This window comes from Embiotoca jacksoni, unplaced genomic scaffold (assembly GCF_022577435.1).
Source record: "Embiotoca jacksoni isolate LCO1_2020_lvr unplaced genomic scaffold, fEmbJac1.0.p SCAF_57, whole genome shotgun sequence".
Lineage (NCBI taxonomy): Eukaryota > Metazoa > Chordata > Actinopteri > Embiotocidae > Embiotoca > Embiotoca jacksoni.
Genome location: NW_027185411.1, coordinates 1,595,293 through 1,612,070, shown reverse-complemented (window position 1 = coordinate 1,612,070; position 16,778 = coordinate 1,595,293). Strand labels below are relative to the sequence as shown.

The 16,778-nt window shown below is 43.3% G+C and overlaps 2 protein-coding genes across 2 annotated transcripts; one reads left to right on the top strand and one right to left on the bottom strand.

The window, feature by feature from the left end:
• Nucleotides 1-5,019: 5,019 nt before the first annotated feature.
• LOC138212560 (b(0,+)-type amino acid transporter 1) lies at nt 5,020-8,952 on the top strand. Its single transcript, XM_069172998.1, has 6 exons — nt 5,020-5,718; nt 7,590-7,723; nt 8,105-8,234; nt 8,325-8,449; nt 8,540-8,627; nt 8,722-8,952. Exons 1-6 carry the CDS (start codon nt 5,020-5,022, stop codon nt 8,950-8,952), a joined length of 1,407 nt encoding a protein of 468 aa, XP_069029099.1.
• A 2,944-nt stretch (nt 8,953-11,896) lies between these two features.
• On the bottom strand, nt 11,897-15,680 carry adprs (ADP-ribosylserine hydrolase). Its single transcript, XM_069172999.1, has 6 exons — nt 15,291-15,680; nt 14,156-14,252; nt 13,858-14,065; nt 13,416-13,603; nt 13,156-13,256; nt 11,897-12,730 (listed from the first exon to the last, which is right to left on the bottom strand). Exons 1-6 carry the CDS (start codon nt 15,475-15,477, stop codon nt 12,348-12,350), a joined length of 1,164 nt encoding a protein of 387 aa, XP_069029100.1. The 5' UTR covers nt 15,478-15,680; the 3' UTR covers nt 11,897-12,347.
• Between the last annotated feature and the right edge of the window lie 1,098 nt (nt 15,681-16,778).

The window sequence follows — 16,778 nt, the reverse complement described above, 5'->3', positions numbered from 1 at the left end:
CTACTTCACATGGACGCCTGGTTGAGGAGGACACCGAGGAGAGATCCGTGTTGACATCAGTGAAGTGACCAGTCAGCCTGTTGCCATAGTAAACATCTTGAATCTCCGGCTTGCTGTCAGAATTCAAGTGCTCTTCTTGGTGGCCACCTGTTGCCCTCACAGATTCAGCCTTTTAGTAATGAAATAACTTTATTTATTTAGCCCTTTTTTTTAAAAAAAATTTAAACTATTACAATGTGCTTAACGGTAAAAACCAAGATAAACCTAAAAAAAATGCTTGCAAGAATAATTTTAAAGTACAACCTTGAATATTGCAGTAAAATAAAGGAAAGAGAGTTTTAGCCTCAATATGTCACCTCGGGTAGCGACGGAAGGGGTTGGAACCACTTGTACACCCGTGCCTAATTATCTCGGGAAGTAATGTACCTCATAAGTGATTGACATGTCAACATTATGCGATAACTAGATACAAAAATAAAAAATCAATTATAAGACTCACAGGAGGCAGTTAAAATATGTCAGAGTGGGAGAACATTTTAAGTAGGCTGAAGGTGAGGTCGCCCATTTCTGGGGCCAGAGTATACCATATCCATAAAGTTATGGTTATAGAATCTGGAGCCGAGTACATCTACATGCTGCGGACTGCCGGGAAAGTGGTGGCCTTCGTGTTTGTCTTCAGCTTCGTCCTCGTCATGAGTCCCGCCAGTGCCACAGGAATTGCTCTTGGCTTTGCCGAATATGTCGTAGCCCCCTTTTACAACGACTGCACCCCTCCACCACTGGTGGTGAAATGCGTGGCTGCAGTTGTTATCTTGGTGCTGGCCATAGTCAACTGTCTGAGCGTCCGCTTGGCCACCAGCATCCAGGTGGTTACCATGGTAATCAAAGTGCTGGCACTGGTGGTGATCGTACTGGGAGGCGTCGTGATGCTTTTCCAGGGCAACACTGAGAACTTTGAGAACTCCTTTGAGGGAACAAATGTTGGTGTCAGCTCCATTGGTGTTGCTTTCTGTCATACCCATAAAGTTATGGATTACTTTCCCAAGATATGCAGCTGATATGAACAGTCTAATCTCATGGTTAATCATCAGAAGATTATCTAGGGTGCTGCCCACCTCGTACGATGGAACAACACCTGGCACTACGCTGTAGAGGTCTGTTGTCCTGCGTGTTGAATATCGGCGGCTCTGCAGTGTCGTCACCTCCAAATATAATTTCCAGTGCTGTAATGTTGCAGTTATGGTATAAAGACATGTGTTTGTCACAGAAAGCTGCTCATCCTGGTTGTGTTGACATTTACTTGAGAGCACAGCTCAAATTCAGAATGCAGGTAAATATAGAAAAAGATGATTACATAAATTGATCAATATTTCAAATACAATTATCTTCCACAGATTCTGTATCCAAATTTATATGGTTAATTATATGGGCTGTTTTTTGTAGGTTTTGCTTCTGACATAGCGTAAATGATGCAGTGTGAACAGGACAAATCAAAAATACAGTAATGCTTGAAAGTTCGTGAACCCTTTAGAATAGAACAGAAATGGAATATAGTAGAAATATGACCTAAAACGATAAAAGAACCCAAATCAAGCAAATGAGAAAAAAATATTATACTTGGTTAATTGGAAAATGATCCAATATTACTTATTCGTGAGTGCCGGAAGCATGTGATCCTTTGCTTTAAATGTTTGGTGTGATCCCCTTGTACTGTTGGATGAGTCCCGCACATCGGCTTTGAGGAATTTTGGCCCATTGCTTTGTCCATAACAGCTTCACCTCTGACGTTGATGGGTTTCCTTAGGAACTGCTTCTTTCAGGTGTGAGTGTCTCTGAGGAAGCAGCAGCTCTCCAACAGTGGAAGGTGACAAACAGCGACCAAATATGAAGAGGGAAGTTGGAAGTTGGGATAATCGGAGCTGTGTCTTTCATTGCTGGAACCGGACTGCCGGGAAAGTGGTGGCCTTCATGTTTGTCCTTGATAGAGATTGTGCAGGACGAATGTAAATGTCTTGACGACAAATGACGGTAAGAAGGAGGTGGCTTTATTGTAAAAACAAATCAGAGCAGAATGAGCTTAAATTTTCAGTTCATCCTCGAGGCCAAGAGAACGATTCTGTCACATTTGAAGAAATTCCACCTAAGTGTTCTTTAGATGCCATGCTCACGTCAATGGGACAAATTGGGGTCACTGTGACATGACCATGGACCTTTGACCATCAAACTCCAATCAGTTGGAATAAAGGAATATGGTGAATGTTTTTTGCCAAGTTTGAAGAAATTCATCAAGGCATTCTTGAAGTATTTGCATTCTCGTAAACAGTACAGACGGATGGATGGACGAACCGATAGACAGATGGATGGACAACCCTAAATGTAATGCCTTCCGCTACAGTTATCACTGGTGGGAAGGCATAAAACCTGGTTATCAATTAAAAGAGTGCAGCTGGAAGTTGTGAGCAAAGTCAAACATTCAGTCCACGCCTATGTTTTTTCACTGTTTTTGGTTGATTTCTCCTCCTATTGTTGACATGAGTCAAACATTACACGCCAGTTTATATGCAGTGAGCTCACTGCATGTCCAGTGTCCACCGTGAATGTCTCGGAGGAAGCAGCAGGTCTCCAACAATGGACGGTGACAAACAGAGGCTCACTCTGAAGAGGGAAGTGGGGCTCATCGGAGCTGTGTCTTTCATCGCTGGAACCATGATAGGATCCGGGATCTTTGTGTCCCCCCAATATGTCCTTTCCACTATTGGCAGCCCTGGGGCCAGCCTTATTATATGGGCCTGCTGTGGGGTGGTAGCCATGCTGGGGGGGCTCTGCTATGCTGAACTGGGCACGGTCATACCAGAATCTGGAGCCGAGTACATCTACATGCTGCGGACTGCCGGGAAAGTGGTGGCCTTCATGTTTGTCTTCAGCTTCGTCCTCGTCATGAGGCCCGCCAGTGCCACAGGAATTGCTCTTGGCTTTGCCGAATATGTCGTAGCCCCCTTTTACAACGACTGCACCCCTCCACCACTGGTGGTGAAATGCGTGGCTGCAGCTGGTATCTTGGTGCTGGCCATAGTCAACTGTCTGAGCGTCCGCTTGGCCACCAGCATCCAGGTGGTTACCATGGTAATCAAAGTGCTGGCACTGGTGGTGATCGTACTGGGAGGCGTCGTGATGCTTTTCCAGGGCAACACTGAGAACTTTGAGAACTCCTTTGAGGGAACAAATGTTGGTGTCAGCTCCATTGGCGTTGCTTTCTATCAGGGCTTGTGGTCCTATGATGGCTGGAACACTTTGAATTATCTAACTGAAGAGCTGAAACATCCAGAAGTAAGATCCTCATTTTCTTATTGATTTCGTTGTAATAGTGAAAGTGCCGACGGTCGTGTTAGAGTTGCATCAGTTGTTACGGATCATAATCAGATACAGATTAGCATGGCATGAGGTGAGACTACGATCAAGAGCTGTATATAAAAGGATTTACGAGATCAACAGAGTTAATGATGAATTCAGGTAACCTCAACTCAACAGTTTTTACTACCCTTACACAGTGCCTTTATCTTATTCTCTCTGATCGCTTCGGTCATGGCAGACAAAGAAGCTGAAGCTCTGAAAATAAAGCGGGAAATTGGGTTGATAGGCGGTGTAGCGCTAGTTTCCGGAACCATGATCGGATCCGGTATATTCATGTCCCCACAGTTTGTCTTGTCCTACGTGGGAAGCCCTGGAGCAAGTCTGGTGATCTGGGCTCTCTGTGGAGTTGTGGCTATGTTTGCAGCGCTATCCTACACCGAGGTTGGGACGATCATTTCTGAATCCGGTGGAGATTTCATCTACATACTGAGGATCTATGGTTCATTCCCTGCTTTCTTTGCAGCAATTACTTTTATCCTGATTGTCAAGCCTTCCAGCATTGCAGCAATGGCATTAAGCTTAGGAGAATATGCCTTAGCACCTTTTTATGCCGACTGTCAGCCTCCTCAGCTGGCAGTGAAATGCATTGCAGCTGTGACTATTCTGCTTGTTGCCACAGTAAACATCTTGAATGTCCGGCTTGCTGTCAGAATCCAAGTTATCTTCTTGGTGGCCAAAGTGGTGGCGTTGACATTCATTGTAATCGGAGGGATAGTGGAAATCGCACAAAGCAGCTCTATGATTGTGGACAATTTGAAAATTGAGAATGCATTTAAAGGCACTCAGTACTCTGTGAGCACGCTAGGGATGGCTTTCTATCAAGGACTCTGGTCTTATGCTGGCTGGTACAACTTGAACTATGTCACTGAGGAGCTCCAAAGTCCAGAGGTGAGATTGGAAGTGTCTGGATTATGCATGTCTGTTTAAGAGAGTAAATGATTGCATTATATATGTCTTTTATTAAAGTACAACAATGTCTGTAGTCACGTGACAGGTGGGACTTTGGTAAAGATTGTGCAGGACGAATGCTTTGACGCCAGATGATGATAAGAAGGAAGTGGCTTTATTGTAAAAACAGATCTGAGCAGTTACTATTATTTCTTAATCTCATTTTGTAAGCAGAGATCATGTCAGGTCGATGCACAGACCTTTCCAAATAAAACTACGAGAACAGAAATGAGCTGGAACATATTTTTAGTTTGTCCTTGCCTTGTTAGTACTGCACAGTGGATTTTAATGTCACTACTAACACCCTACTGACAACTAGAGCAATAACCTCAGAACATGTATGAACTCTGAGCCAGCAGTAGTATTTTGCAGATAAATTCAGCCTCCTCATTCACACTAACTCCAACATTTTTTAATCCAAACTCAGACATTTCTGGTGTAAAATACGTAAAAAACGGAAATAATTAAAAGAGTGCAGCTGGAAGCCAAGAGCAAAGTCAAACATTCAGTCCACGCCTACGTTTTTTCACTGTTTTTGGTTAATTTCTTCTCCTATTGTTGACATGAGTCAAACATTACACGCCAGTTTATATGCAGTGAGCTCACTGCATGTCCAGTGTCCACCGTGAATGTCTCGGAGGAAGCAGCAGGTCTCCAACAATGGACGGTGACAAACAGAGGCTCACTCTGAAGAGGGAAGTGGGGCTCATCGGAGCTGTGTCTTTCATCGCTGGAACCATGATAGGATCCGGGATCTTTGTGTCCCCCCAATATGTCCTTTCCACTATTGGCAGCCCTGGGGCCAGCCTTATTATATGGGCCTGCTGTGGGGTGGTAGCCATGCTGGGGGGGCTCTGCTATGCTGAACTGGGCACAGTCATACCAGAATCTGGAGCCGAGTACATCTACATGCTGCGGACTGCCGGGAAAGTGGTGGCCTTCATGTTTGTCTTCAGCTTCGTCCTCGTCATGAGGCCCGCCAGTGCCACAGGAATTGCTCTTGGCTTTGCCGAATATGTCGTAGCCCCCTTTTACAACGACTGCACCCCTCCACCACTGGTGGTGAAATGCGTGGCTGCAGCTGGTACCTTGGTGCTGGCCATAGTCAACTGTCTGAGCGTCCGCTTGGCCACCAGCATCCAGGTGGTTACCATGGTAATCAAAGTGCTGGCACTGGTGGTGATCATACTGGGAGGCGTCGTGATGCTTTTCCAGGGCAACACTGAGAACTTTGAGAACTCCTTTGAGGGAACAAATGTTGGTGTCAGCTCCATTGGCGTTGCTTTCTATCAGGGCTTGTGGTCCTATGATGGCTGGAACACTTTGAATTATCTAACTGAAGAGCTGAAACATCCAGAAGTAAGATCCTCGAATTTTACAATTATTAAAATACAAATGCTGGTTCTGTAAAGAAACTAGGTTCATGCCCTGTTTTCTTTGCAGCAATGACTTTTCTCCTGGTTATGAAGCCTTTTGGCATTGCAGCGATTGCAATTAGCATTGCAGAGTATGCTGTGACATCTTTTTGTGCCGACTGTCAGCCCCCTCAGCTGGCAGTGAAATGCATTGCAGCTGTGACTATTCTGCTTGTTGCCATAGTAAACATCTTGAATGTCCGGCTTGCTGTCAGAATTCAAGTGCTCTTCTTGGTGGCCAAAGTGGTGGCGTTGACATTTATTGTAATCGGAGGGATAGTGGAAATCACACAAAGCAGCTCTATGATTATGGACAATCTGACAATTATGACTGTATTTAAAGGCACTCAGTTCTCTCTGAGGAAGGAATGACTTTCTGTCAAGGACTCTGGTCTTCTGCTGGCTGGTACAACTTGTGTGTGTGGATTGCAATGGTTATTCTTTCATTTCCAGCACCACACTCCAGTTAACATGCTTTAAAATCAGGTCATCAAAGTGTCACAAGGGCTAAGTTCCCATACAACATTGAAGGTGCAATCATAAGAAAATCTATTGTTTTTATTGCTGTAATTGTATCGTGCTATATGACTGTTTGTATCAAATATATGTTGACAGCAACATCAAGAAAAGAAGGGTTTTCACAACAACAACAAAAATGTCTGCACTTTGACTTTTCTTGAAGTTGCGGGAAGTTAATGAGTTGAAAACTTCACTCTATTTTTTGTAGATCTTGGCTGCACTTCATACAAACGTTGATTGTAGAGTTTCCAAGGCCAAAAACATTTATTTACTTACCAAAACACCAGTGCAATTCTCCAATTCTTTCCTCCGAAAAGATGTTAATCTGTTTAGTTCATGCATTGGCGTGTTGGTGTGTTTTCTTTGGTCATGATATGCCGTGACGATGTGAACCTTTTCTTTGGCAATCTGACTGGACCAAAATGTGAAGTAAATTATTTTCAAGTTGTTGACAATAGTTAAACCTTCGGTGTTGTGGTGCCTGTTCTAGTTCATGAAGATCTACCAGTTTCAGCTGACTGTCTGATTAAAACACGAAGAGGATGAAAGAGTAAACACATCTGTGCTTGTGAAGACTGTTGTTCGATTTTTTAAAAAAAAATTTTTTTTAAAGCCTCACAGTAACAGAACACTTTTAAAATACTTTGAGTTGTTATTTTTGGACGAGCTGAGGCACGCTCCCAAAAACAGGTTTTTGAAGCTTATTTTCTAATTAATGACGGGATCATTTTTAGACGCTCCGCCAGGAAACTAATAAGAAGGAGTGACTTTAGTTAAGAACACCAAGCTAACTCATGACTCATTGACTTTCTAAGACTATTTGAACTGGACTCCAGGTAGCCAGAGGCTTTTTGGAGCCAACCTCTAGTAGCACTCACTGGTATTGCAGCTGAAGGCACTTTTGCATCGGCCTCATTTTTCAAACCCGGAAGCTACGTCCGCCTGCATTCTATGACTGTACTAAATGCAAGTGTACAAATATGTATTTCATAGTTGACAGAACCTAAATAAGCACTCATTTTGAACTAGGCGTTGTATGTCACACTATTTTCTTAATTTGCACATCCTGATGTAACAAAGGTTGTGGTTAAAATGAGCTGATACACAGGTGATGATGTTCGACCAGTTTTTGAAAAAAAAAAAAAAAAAAAAAAAAAAAAAAAAAATCTAAGAATTGGGCAGAAACAGGAAAACGATACTTGTGTTTTTTTCTAAGCACTCGATGAGTGTTCGCTTCATTTTCAGCCATCGTGAAAGATTGTAAACCTCATGCTTCCTGTTTGTCCTCTGACACAGGTGAATCTTCCCAGAGCGGTTGTGATCGCCATTTCTCTGGTGACCGGCTTGTATCTGCTGGTGAACGTGAGCTATCTGACTGTCATGACGCCCAAAGAGCTCATGTCCTCCAGCGCCGTGGCAGTTACCTGGGGGTAAGACAACACCCGGTCCGGATGCCACACACACACACACACACACACACACACACACACACACACACACACACACACACACACACACACACTGATGGTTCGGCTCGCTGTTTGTTGTGGTGCAACTGGAGCTTTAATCTGATGACAGCTTTTAATTACCTCTGCCATCAAACCAGGAGGAAAAGCAGAAGAAATAAGTATATCCATTGAGCAATTTTGAACCAATGCTTATTAATAAAAGTGGTATAGTCCTGACCAAATCAAATGGCAAATGACACATACAACCTACAATCTGTCGACTCAAATTGTAACTTTTAACAAAATTGTGTTTAAACTTGGGAAAGAATGCTTTTTTATGAGAAGCTGGTTTTTTTTGGACAGGAACAAGGTGTTGGGCCGGTGGGGGTGGATCATGTCTGTGGCTGCGGCCTTGTCTGCTTTCGGCTCCCTCAATGGGACGTTCTTCAGCGGCGGCCGCGTGTGCTTCGTCGCCGCCCGTGAAGGACACATGGTAACGGCCTCCCCACCTTCTTAAAATACGTACGATGGTTTAAAATGAAGTTGTTGCCGAGTTTTACCTGAACCTGTGTTTGTTTTGCAGCCAGATATTCTGGCCATGGCTCACGTCCACAGGCTGACTCCGTCTCCAGCACTCATCTTCACCACTGTGGTCTCTCTGGTGGTGCTCATCCCCGGAGACTTTCAGAGTATCGTCAACTTCTTCAGGTAAAAGTAGGACCTAGTTTTTCCACTTTTCTTTCTTTAAAAAAAAAATAAAGAGGAAAGATGTAACCTTTCTGTGTTTTTATCTTACAGCTTCACTGCCTGGTTTTTCTATGCCATCACCCTTTCTGGACTCCTCTACCTCAAGATAAAGAAACCCAAGCTCCCCAGACCGTACCGGGTCAGTGTCACACACCTCTTTCTGATTTATTTATCACAGCCTGAGAATCACAGCTTGTTGTAATGCCTGTCTCTCTCCCTCTCTCTCTCCACAGGTTCCCATTATACTCCCCATACTGGTCCTTATTGCGGCGATATTTCTCGTGCTGGCTCCCATCATAGACAATCCTCAGATCGAATACCTCTATGTGACTCTGTTTATCTTCAGTGGAGTTATAATCTACATTCCCTTCATCCATTACAAGCTCTGCCCGGGGCTGTTGACCAAGTTAACGTTGTTTCTGCAGCTCTTCTTAGAGGTCGCACCAGCAGAGAAAAATCTTTGATTTCTACCGCAGATTTTAACATCTGCCAGATGGTGCAGGTAACAGTAATCTGCCGGAAGCGACAATAAGTTTTGTTTACATTGACTGCCTTTGAATTATAGCCGTCTGATGTGGATAATTTTTTTGTACAAGTGCACTTCATTTTTCTATGGATGAGTTTTTTAGTACATGTTGAAAAGATTTTTTTTTGTACGTGAACAGCTGAAATTTCTGTTATTGTGAATTTGTAACTTGTAGTTCAGTTTATTGTAAAATTTTGTCAGTAAAAGGTTCCAAATCAAAAATACATGTCAATGTTTTTTGATCAAAAATTATTATACAAAAAGAAAAATCCAAGTCTGTGCAGAAACATTTTCAACTTCATATTTTTCTTGAAAGATGAAAAATGACCGCTGATTTCAGGTGAGCAAACAGAAGCATCATCGGCTTCTTCTGCTGTTGCGTGATACAGAAACACTATCTTAAAGAGATACTTAAGTTTTTTTCCAAATGCAAGTTGAGAAAAAGCACCACAAACCGAATGCCTAATAATTAGCTGCAGTTTATTTGACTGAAGCAGGGAAAACAACATCGCAGCTTCTCAAGTGCATACAACAAAAACTGCAGCATCCTAAACAGTCACTGTTTTAAATACTGTATATTATAGTTTTAATTGAGCTGTATGATATGATTTCAGTAAAATAAAGCATCAGAAGCAGTGCTGTGTAATAGAAATCAACATTTTTTTTTTTTTTTTTTTTAGCAGCCGCATGGATCGATGGATGGCAGCGTGAGTCGGTCAGTCACACACATGCTCAAACTGAAATATCTTATCAGCTGCTGGATGGTTTGACGTGAGAAATTTGTGTTTCCCAGAAGGATGAACTCTGACTTTTCCCTTTGACAACAAGACTCAATATTTTGGACTTTTATAGCGTAATAGAAGAATATTGGATGGATCGTAAAAAAAGTTGATGCACACATTTACAGTGGAGCAAAAAAGTATTTAGTCAGCCACCAATTGTGCAAGTTCTCCCACTTAAAAAGATGAGAGACGCCTGTAATTTTCATCATAGGTACACTTCAACTATGAGAGACAGAATGGGGGGAAAGAATCCAGGAAATCACATTGTAGGATTTTTAATGAATTAATTGGTAAATTCCTCGGTAAAATAAGTATTTGGTCACCTACAAACAAGCAGGATTTCTGGCTCTCACAGACCTGTAACTTCTTCTTTAAGAGGCTCCTCTGTCCTCCACTCGTTACCTGTATTAATGGCACCTGTTTGAACTTGTTATCAGTATAAAAGACACCTGTCTACAACCTCAAACAGTCACACTCCAAACTCCACTATGGCCAAGACCAAAGAGCTGTCAAAGGACACCAGAAACAAAATTGTAGACCTGCACCAGGCTGGGAAGACTGAATCTGCAATAGGTAAGCAGCTTGGTGTGAAGAAATCAACTGTGGGAGCAATTATTAGAAAATGGAAGATGTACAAGACCACTGATAATCTCCCTCGATCTGGGGCTCCACGCAAGATCTCACCCCGTGGGGCCAAAATGATCACAAGAACGATGAACAAAAATCCCAGAACCACACGGGGGGACCTAGTGAATGACCTGCAGAGAGCTGGGACCAAAGTAACAAAGGCTACCATCAGTAACACACTACGCCGCCAGGGACTCAAATCCTGCAGTGCCAGACGTGTCCCCCTGCTTAAGCCAGTACATGTCCAGGCCCGCCTGAAGTTTGCTAGAGAGCATTTGGATGATCCAGAAGAGGATTGGGAGAATGTCATATGGTCAGATGAAACCAAAATAGAACGTTTTGGTAAAAACTCAACTCGTCGTGTTTGGAGGAGAAAGAATGCCGAGTTGCATCCAAAGAACACCGTACCTACTGTGAAGCATGGGGGTGGAAACATCATGCTTTGGGGCTGTTTTTCTGCAAGGGGACCAGGACGACTGATCCGTGTAAAGGAAAGAATGAATGGGGCCATGTATCGTGAGATTTTGAGTGAAAACCTCCTTCCATCAGCAAGGGCATTGAAGATGAAACGTGGCTGGGTCTTTCAGCATGACAATGGTCCCAAACACACCGCCCGGGCAACGAAGGAGTGGCTTCGTAAGAAGCATTTCAAGGTCCTGGAGTGGCCTAGCCAGTCTCCAGATCTCAACCCCATAGAAAATCTGTGGAGGGAGTTGAAAGTCCGTGTTGCCCAGCGACAGCCCCAAAACATCACTGCTCTAGAGGAGCTCTGCATGGAGGAATGGGCCAAAATACCAGCAACAGGGTGTGAAAAGCTTGTGAAGACTTACAGAAAACGTTTGACCTCTGTCATTGCCAACAAAGGGTATATAACAAAGTATTGAGATGAACTTTTGTTATTGACCAAATACTTATTGTCCACCATAATTTGCAAATATATTCTTTAAAAATCAGACAATGTGATTTTCAGGAATTTTTTTTCTCATTTTGTCTCTCATAGTTGAAGTGTACCTATGATGAAAATTACAGGCGTCTCTCATCTTTTTAAGTGGGAGAACTTGCACAATTGGTGGCTGACTAAATACTTTTTGCCCCACTGTATGTCGTTCTGTGGATGGTTGAAATGTTTTTAGTCCAATACGATGGCTCGCGATTTAAGCTTTTGATACCAGCAGAGTTAACTGTCTTTCTCATCCACATTGGCTGTATATTGTGTTTAGTGCTGGTTAGCAAATGTAAGCATGCTAATATGCTAAACTGAGAATTTCAACAAGGTAAACACGGCACTTAGCATTTAGCTCAAAGTGCTACTTGCAGTTTGTCTGATGGGTATTTTGTTTTATCTTCATCCACCTCAATGCAGAAGTTCAACTGGACTAGAAGATCAGTAATGAGACATCTCGGTAAAATGAACCTTTGGGGAAACTTAAGCTGCTTTTGGGGTCTTTAAGTCAAAACACTCATACAGGTGTGTGAATTAGAAAAAAAAAAAGTTTATTAAATAATTATTATTCATCAAAGGGATCAAACAAGACATGGCCAATTGATAGTGCAACTTTCACAAGACAAAAGATTGTTCAGCACAAAACGGGGAGGAACAAGGAAGAGAGTGTTCAATGCAGCGAGTGCATACGAAGACAAAATGTCTCTGACTGGATTTTAAAGTAGTTTGTCCGACGCGATAGTGTCACATTCTGAAAATAAGGAATTAGTGGGATTTTGTTTTGTTCAGCTTTAATGTGTTCTTACTCAACAGTTTGGAAACACTTTTCAACTGTAAGTTTAAAGGTTTAATACCAGCTGGGTCCAACCCCCCCCAAAAAAATAAAAGAGTCTGAAACTGAAAATGTCATCTCTAATATGTGTGTGTGTGTGTGTGTGTGTGTGTGTTTGAGAGTCCTTCTGTCGTACTCCAGTGGAGGCATCACTCTGCTCCAGTTTTCTTCTCTGTGCCGTTTGAACCGTTTTCAGATCTGTCCTCGCGGCTCCGCTCCCCCGCCTCACTCCTGCCCCCCTGAGACGACTGGTGGTACAGCATGTGGAGCCGCGCCGCGTTTATATCCGCGTCCTCCGCGCCCTCGCAGCACTTCATCCAGGACTGAGGAACGGCCTCGATACCGTAGTGGGCCCCGGCGATGGCCCCGGCCATGCAGGCTATGGTGTCGGTGTCCCCTCCCAGGGCCAGACTGTACGCTATTGTCCTCTCCAAGCCGCCGTAGCTCTCTGGAAGACATTCCCGGGGCTGCAGGCAGTGGAGGACGCAGAAGATGGCAGTGGGGACTGAGTGGAGCGCTGCGATGCCGTTACCTAGGAAACAAAGACAGGAAATGGTGAGAAAAAAAGAGAGAGAAACAAACTGGAGTGAAATCTGTTAAAATGGCCGGTTACTTGGCGAGCTCGAGTTGAGACATACACGAGTTATTGAAAAAAAATCTATTTGCTGTCTCCAAATAAAAGTTGAAGCCAAGATCTGAAATATAATTTTTCATCCTATCACTTAATTTTTGATGTTATTTATCGCCAGAATTTCTTCTTCTGTGGCCATTTGATGTATTTAAGCTCATTTAGCAGTTTGCATTGTCAGTGGCAGACTCCACCATTTCAAGTCTTGTGATTGTGTCAGTGGAAACAGCTGCATCAGTACAAGCGAAGTATAAGTGCAGCTACTTTTTATCCATAAAGACAAGACATACAAACCAGAAATGTTGAGATAAAGACGAAGAGACACTGACCGAGTTCGGAGATGACTTCCTCTATGCTGACTTTGCTCCGGTCCATCAGGTCTTTCACTCTGTGAAGACGCTCACAGAAAGGTTTGTCTGCTTCTTTTAGGCTGCAAAGACACACCACGTTAAATTGGATCTTTCAGAAGGAAAATACATTTCTTTCATTTCCTGTCAGTGAATCTTAATGTTTCAGATTATATTCTAACTTCCTCAGACAGACATGATTAGATTAGATCAGATCTGTGCTTCATTCACACACTGCTCACATTCTGGCATCGTTGCGAGCCGCCTCGTCGCCCTCCACCTCCTCCATCTCTGTGATCAGCCTGATGATGAACTGTTGGGGAAAGTCCAGCGCCCCCTGCAGGGAGAGGTGCACGGCCAACGCCTGCAGCACTGCCCCGTTGTAGCCCAGAGAGCAGGAGTGCGTCAGCATGGCGCCCAGGCGGGCGAACTGCAGAGGAAAAGAGAAGGAACTCGGTTTATATCCAGACACTTTCATAAACACTGCGGGAACAAATAAATCACCAAAATGTCATCAAACTTTGGGTTAAAGAGAAATCAGTGTTCATGGATGTAGTCAATTGAAACACTATAAAAAAAAAAAAAAAATTAAAAAAAGGGTCTGAAAGCAGCATAAACAAGTGATTGTGTGATTGTGATTGAAAAGTCAAGAATGTGTTTTTTTGTTTTTTGTTTTTTTTTTACCTTTTGTACTTCAGCCAGTTCAGGAAAAGCCAGCGCGAAGGGGGCGGCCCTCATGGCCCCTCCGTTCCCGAAGGAGCCCCGGCCGTTGAACTGGTCCCTGGCCGGCTGATACATGTCGCTGAGCTGTGGGGAGGAGAGCTTCTTCAACACCTGGATCACACCAGAACCGTAACCACGACCCGGCGACGCGCGGTACTCCTTAGCAAACCTGAAGGCGGTGAGAAACAAGGGCTTCAGTTGTTGACATCATAACACGCCTTCATGTTGATGTCGAGTCAGCAGCGTGCCTTCGTCTTACCTGCGAGCCATGTCGCGCTCATCGAAGCCGGCCCGGGTGAGGAGAGACTGAACCACGCAACGTGCCATTGCGGTGTCGTCACTGTATTCAAGGATAGCTAACACACACACAGGTCATTAAATCACAGTAGACTGAAGCGACTCTGATTACATGTCCGATTTTAAAAGAACCTTTTTGACCGAGATTATTGCCCCAGTTTGATGTCAGAAATCTCCCGAGGTGGAAGAAGTATCCAGGTCCGTTACCAAAAGAATCAAAGATTTAGAGGAATGTATTGGCAGTAAAAAGGTAGAGTGGGTTGCACACTAATCAGAAGGTTGGTGGTTCAATCCCCAGTTGAAATCTGTAAAACCTCACTGCAAGATGCCACTAAATCCTTCCCACTGATCCTTTCAGTTAGGTAGATAGGTAGGTAGGTAGGTATATACTTTATTAATCCCCGAGGGGAAATTTTTTGAGTTAAAGTACCAAGACAGCAAGTAAAAGATCTGCACGAAAACTCTTACTGAAAGTAAAAGTACTGTAACTTTTAGCAGCAAAATGTAGTTAAAGTATTAAAGTAAAAGTGCTGGTTTTGGTCCCTCAGTGATGTATTATTAAATACGACATCATTAGATTAATACTGTTGGAGCTGCTGCAGGTGGAGCCAGTTTGAACTATAATTTTGCATCCAGGGACAGCAGACAAATCCTGAGGGCTCGTCAGTGATTACTGGGAGAAGAAAGAGGAAAATATAGCTCTCGTGCACAAGTTTCTGGACTTTTTTCTGTAATATTTGAATTTTTGATGACATATTTGACCATTTAAACCTTTATATATATATATATAAAACCATGTGAGAGGTTTTTAAATCCCAATTTGGTGGAGCAGTTAACAACACCTGAAATGTGACACCCCCCCCCACCCCCCAACTACACACTGGAAAACACAGGTTTCATCTTCCACATTGTTGTATTTTAAACCACCGTGTCAAATCTCCTTCTGAAAAGCAACTGAAGCCGTCTATCAATGCAGTGGAGTAAGAAAAGTACAATATTCCCCTTCGGATTAACGAGCAAAGTAGCTCGCAGGCTCTTGCAGGGCAGCTTTGCACCCAGATAGTGGAGAGCAGAGGGCCGGTGAGGAGCTCGCTCACCGTTTCCTTTACTTTCGTCGTCCAGGCTGTTCAGGTGCTGCAGCACGCTCTCCATGGGAACCTCCTCCGCCCCTTCAAACTCTCCGCCGACGCAGTCTCCAAGCACAGCGGCCACCAGCGCTCCCCTGAACCGGGACAAAGACGCCGGGCCCCCCGCTGCCGCCGCTCTCGCTGCCGTCATTGCCATTCATCCGCCGGTGGAGACACTGCAAACCTACGCCGAGGAAAAAAAAGTGTTCGCTGGTCCGCCAGACCAGACTATCAGACAGCTTTACGGGATGGGTGCAATGCAAGTGACAACAACAACAACAACAACAAATGTCGACTCGACTCTCCCTCTTCGCTGCTTCCTGAAAACGCCGTGATGCCCGTTTTACCCCCGCTGAAAGGTTCGGGGCGTCACGCATAGAAATACAGTAAACAGAAGAGGGCTGTCATTGAGAGACGGCATGCAGCCTGTTCTGCTTTACGTATTTCTAAACAGGGAAAATTAACTGGATACCGAAGCGTGTATAATAGACGCGCATGAACTTTATGAAACGTGGTCCGGTTATTAGAATTGGTTTCTAATGGGGACTCGCTGGATACGGCTGACTGTCTTGCCGCACAGATCAAATTTACTTCATTAAAACAATTCAAATCCTTTTTTTTTTTTTTTTTTTTTTTCCTAAAAACGGCATAACGTATACAAAAATATTTAACCTAGAACTGGGGATGTTGTCAATACTACTACTACTACTAAATACTTTAACATTTTCAGTAATATTTTTTTAAATTAAACATAGGCTTCCTTAAACAGTTAAATATAATATAGGCATTTGTCTCGAAGGCGAGTATAAAACGATGGTATTTTGCGCAAATATACAAACTTTACGGTAGAGCCACCCATCTGGTAGGATCGCCCCCTGCTGGACAGGAGTGCTAATCATGATTGACACCGTTAGGGGGGGGGGGAATAGTGACTGACTTTGATTTAACGTTATGATTCATAACTAAATGTAGAATCCTGAAACTAAAGACAGGACAGTGGACATCTATCTGCACCTATAATAATAATAATAATAATAATACACACTATGCATCTTGTTTAGGTCCGTGCTGGTAATTAAATGCGTTGTTGATTGACAGTCGCGTGTCAAATTTGTGGGGACAGGATAGCTGGAGGATGTGGACGTAGTTGCAAAACGTGAAACAACTGCATGTCATTTCTCTACATTAAGAAATGCAGCGGTTTTTAATTTTATTTATTTATTTTACAGTCAGTACCGTATTGACCCGAGTAAAGGAGCACGCTAAATTCTGTCAGGTTAGGTTAGGTAGTTACTTTATTAATCCCCGAGGGGACATTTTTTTTTCGCTACAGAAGCAATAAGATAATAATAGAATAATAGAAAAGCAATAAAATAGCAGTAAAAAAAATATAAAATATAAAATGCAGTGTTTACATATATGTTCTGGGAAAAAGTGCGAGGAGAGGATCAGGAAACA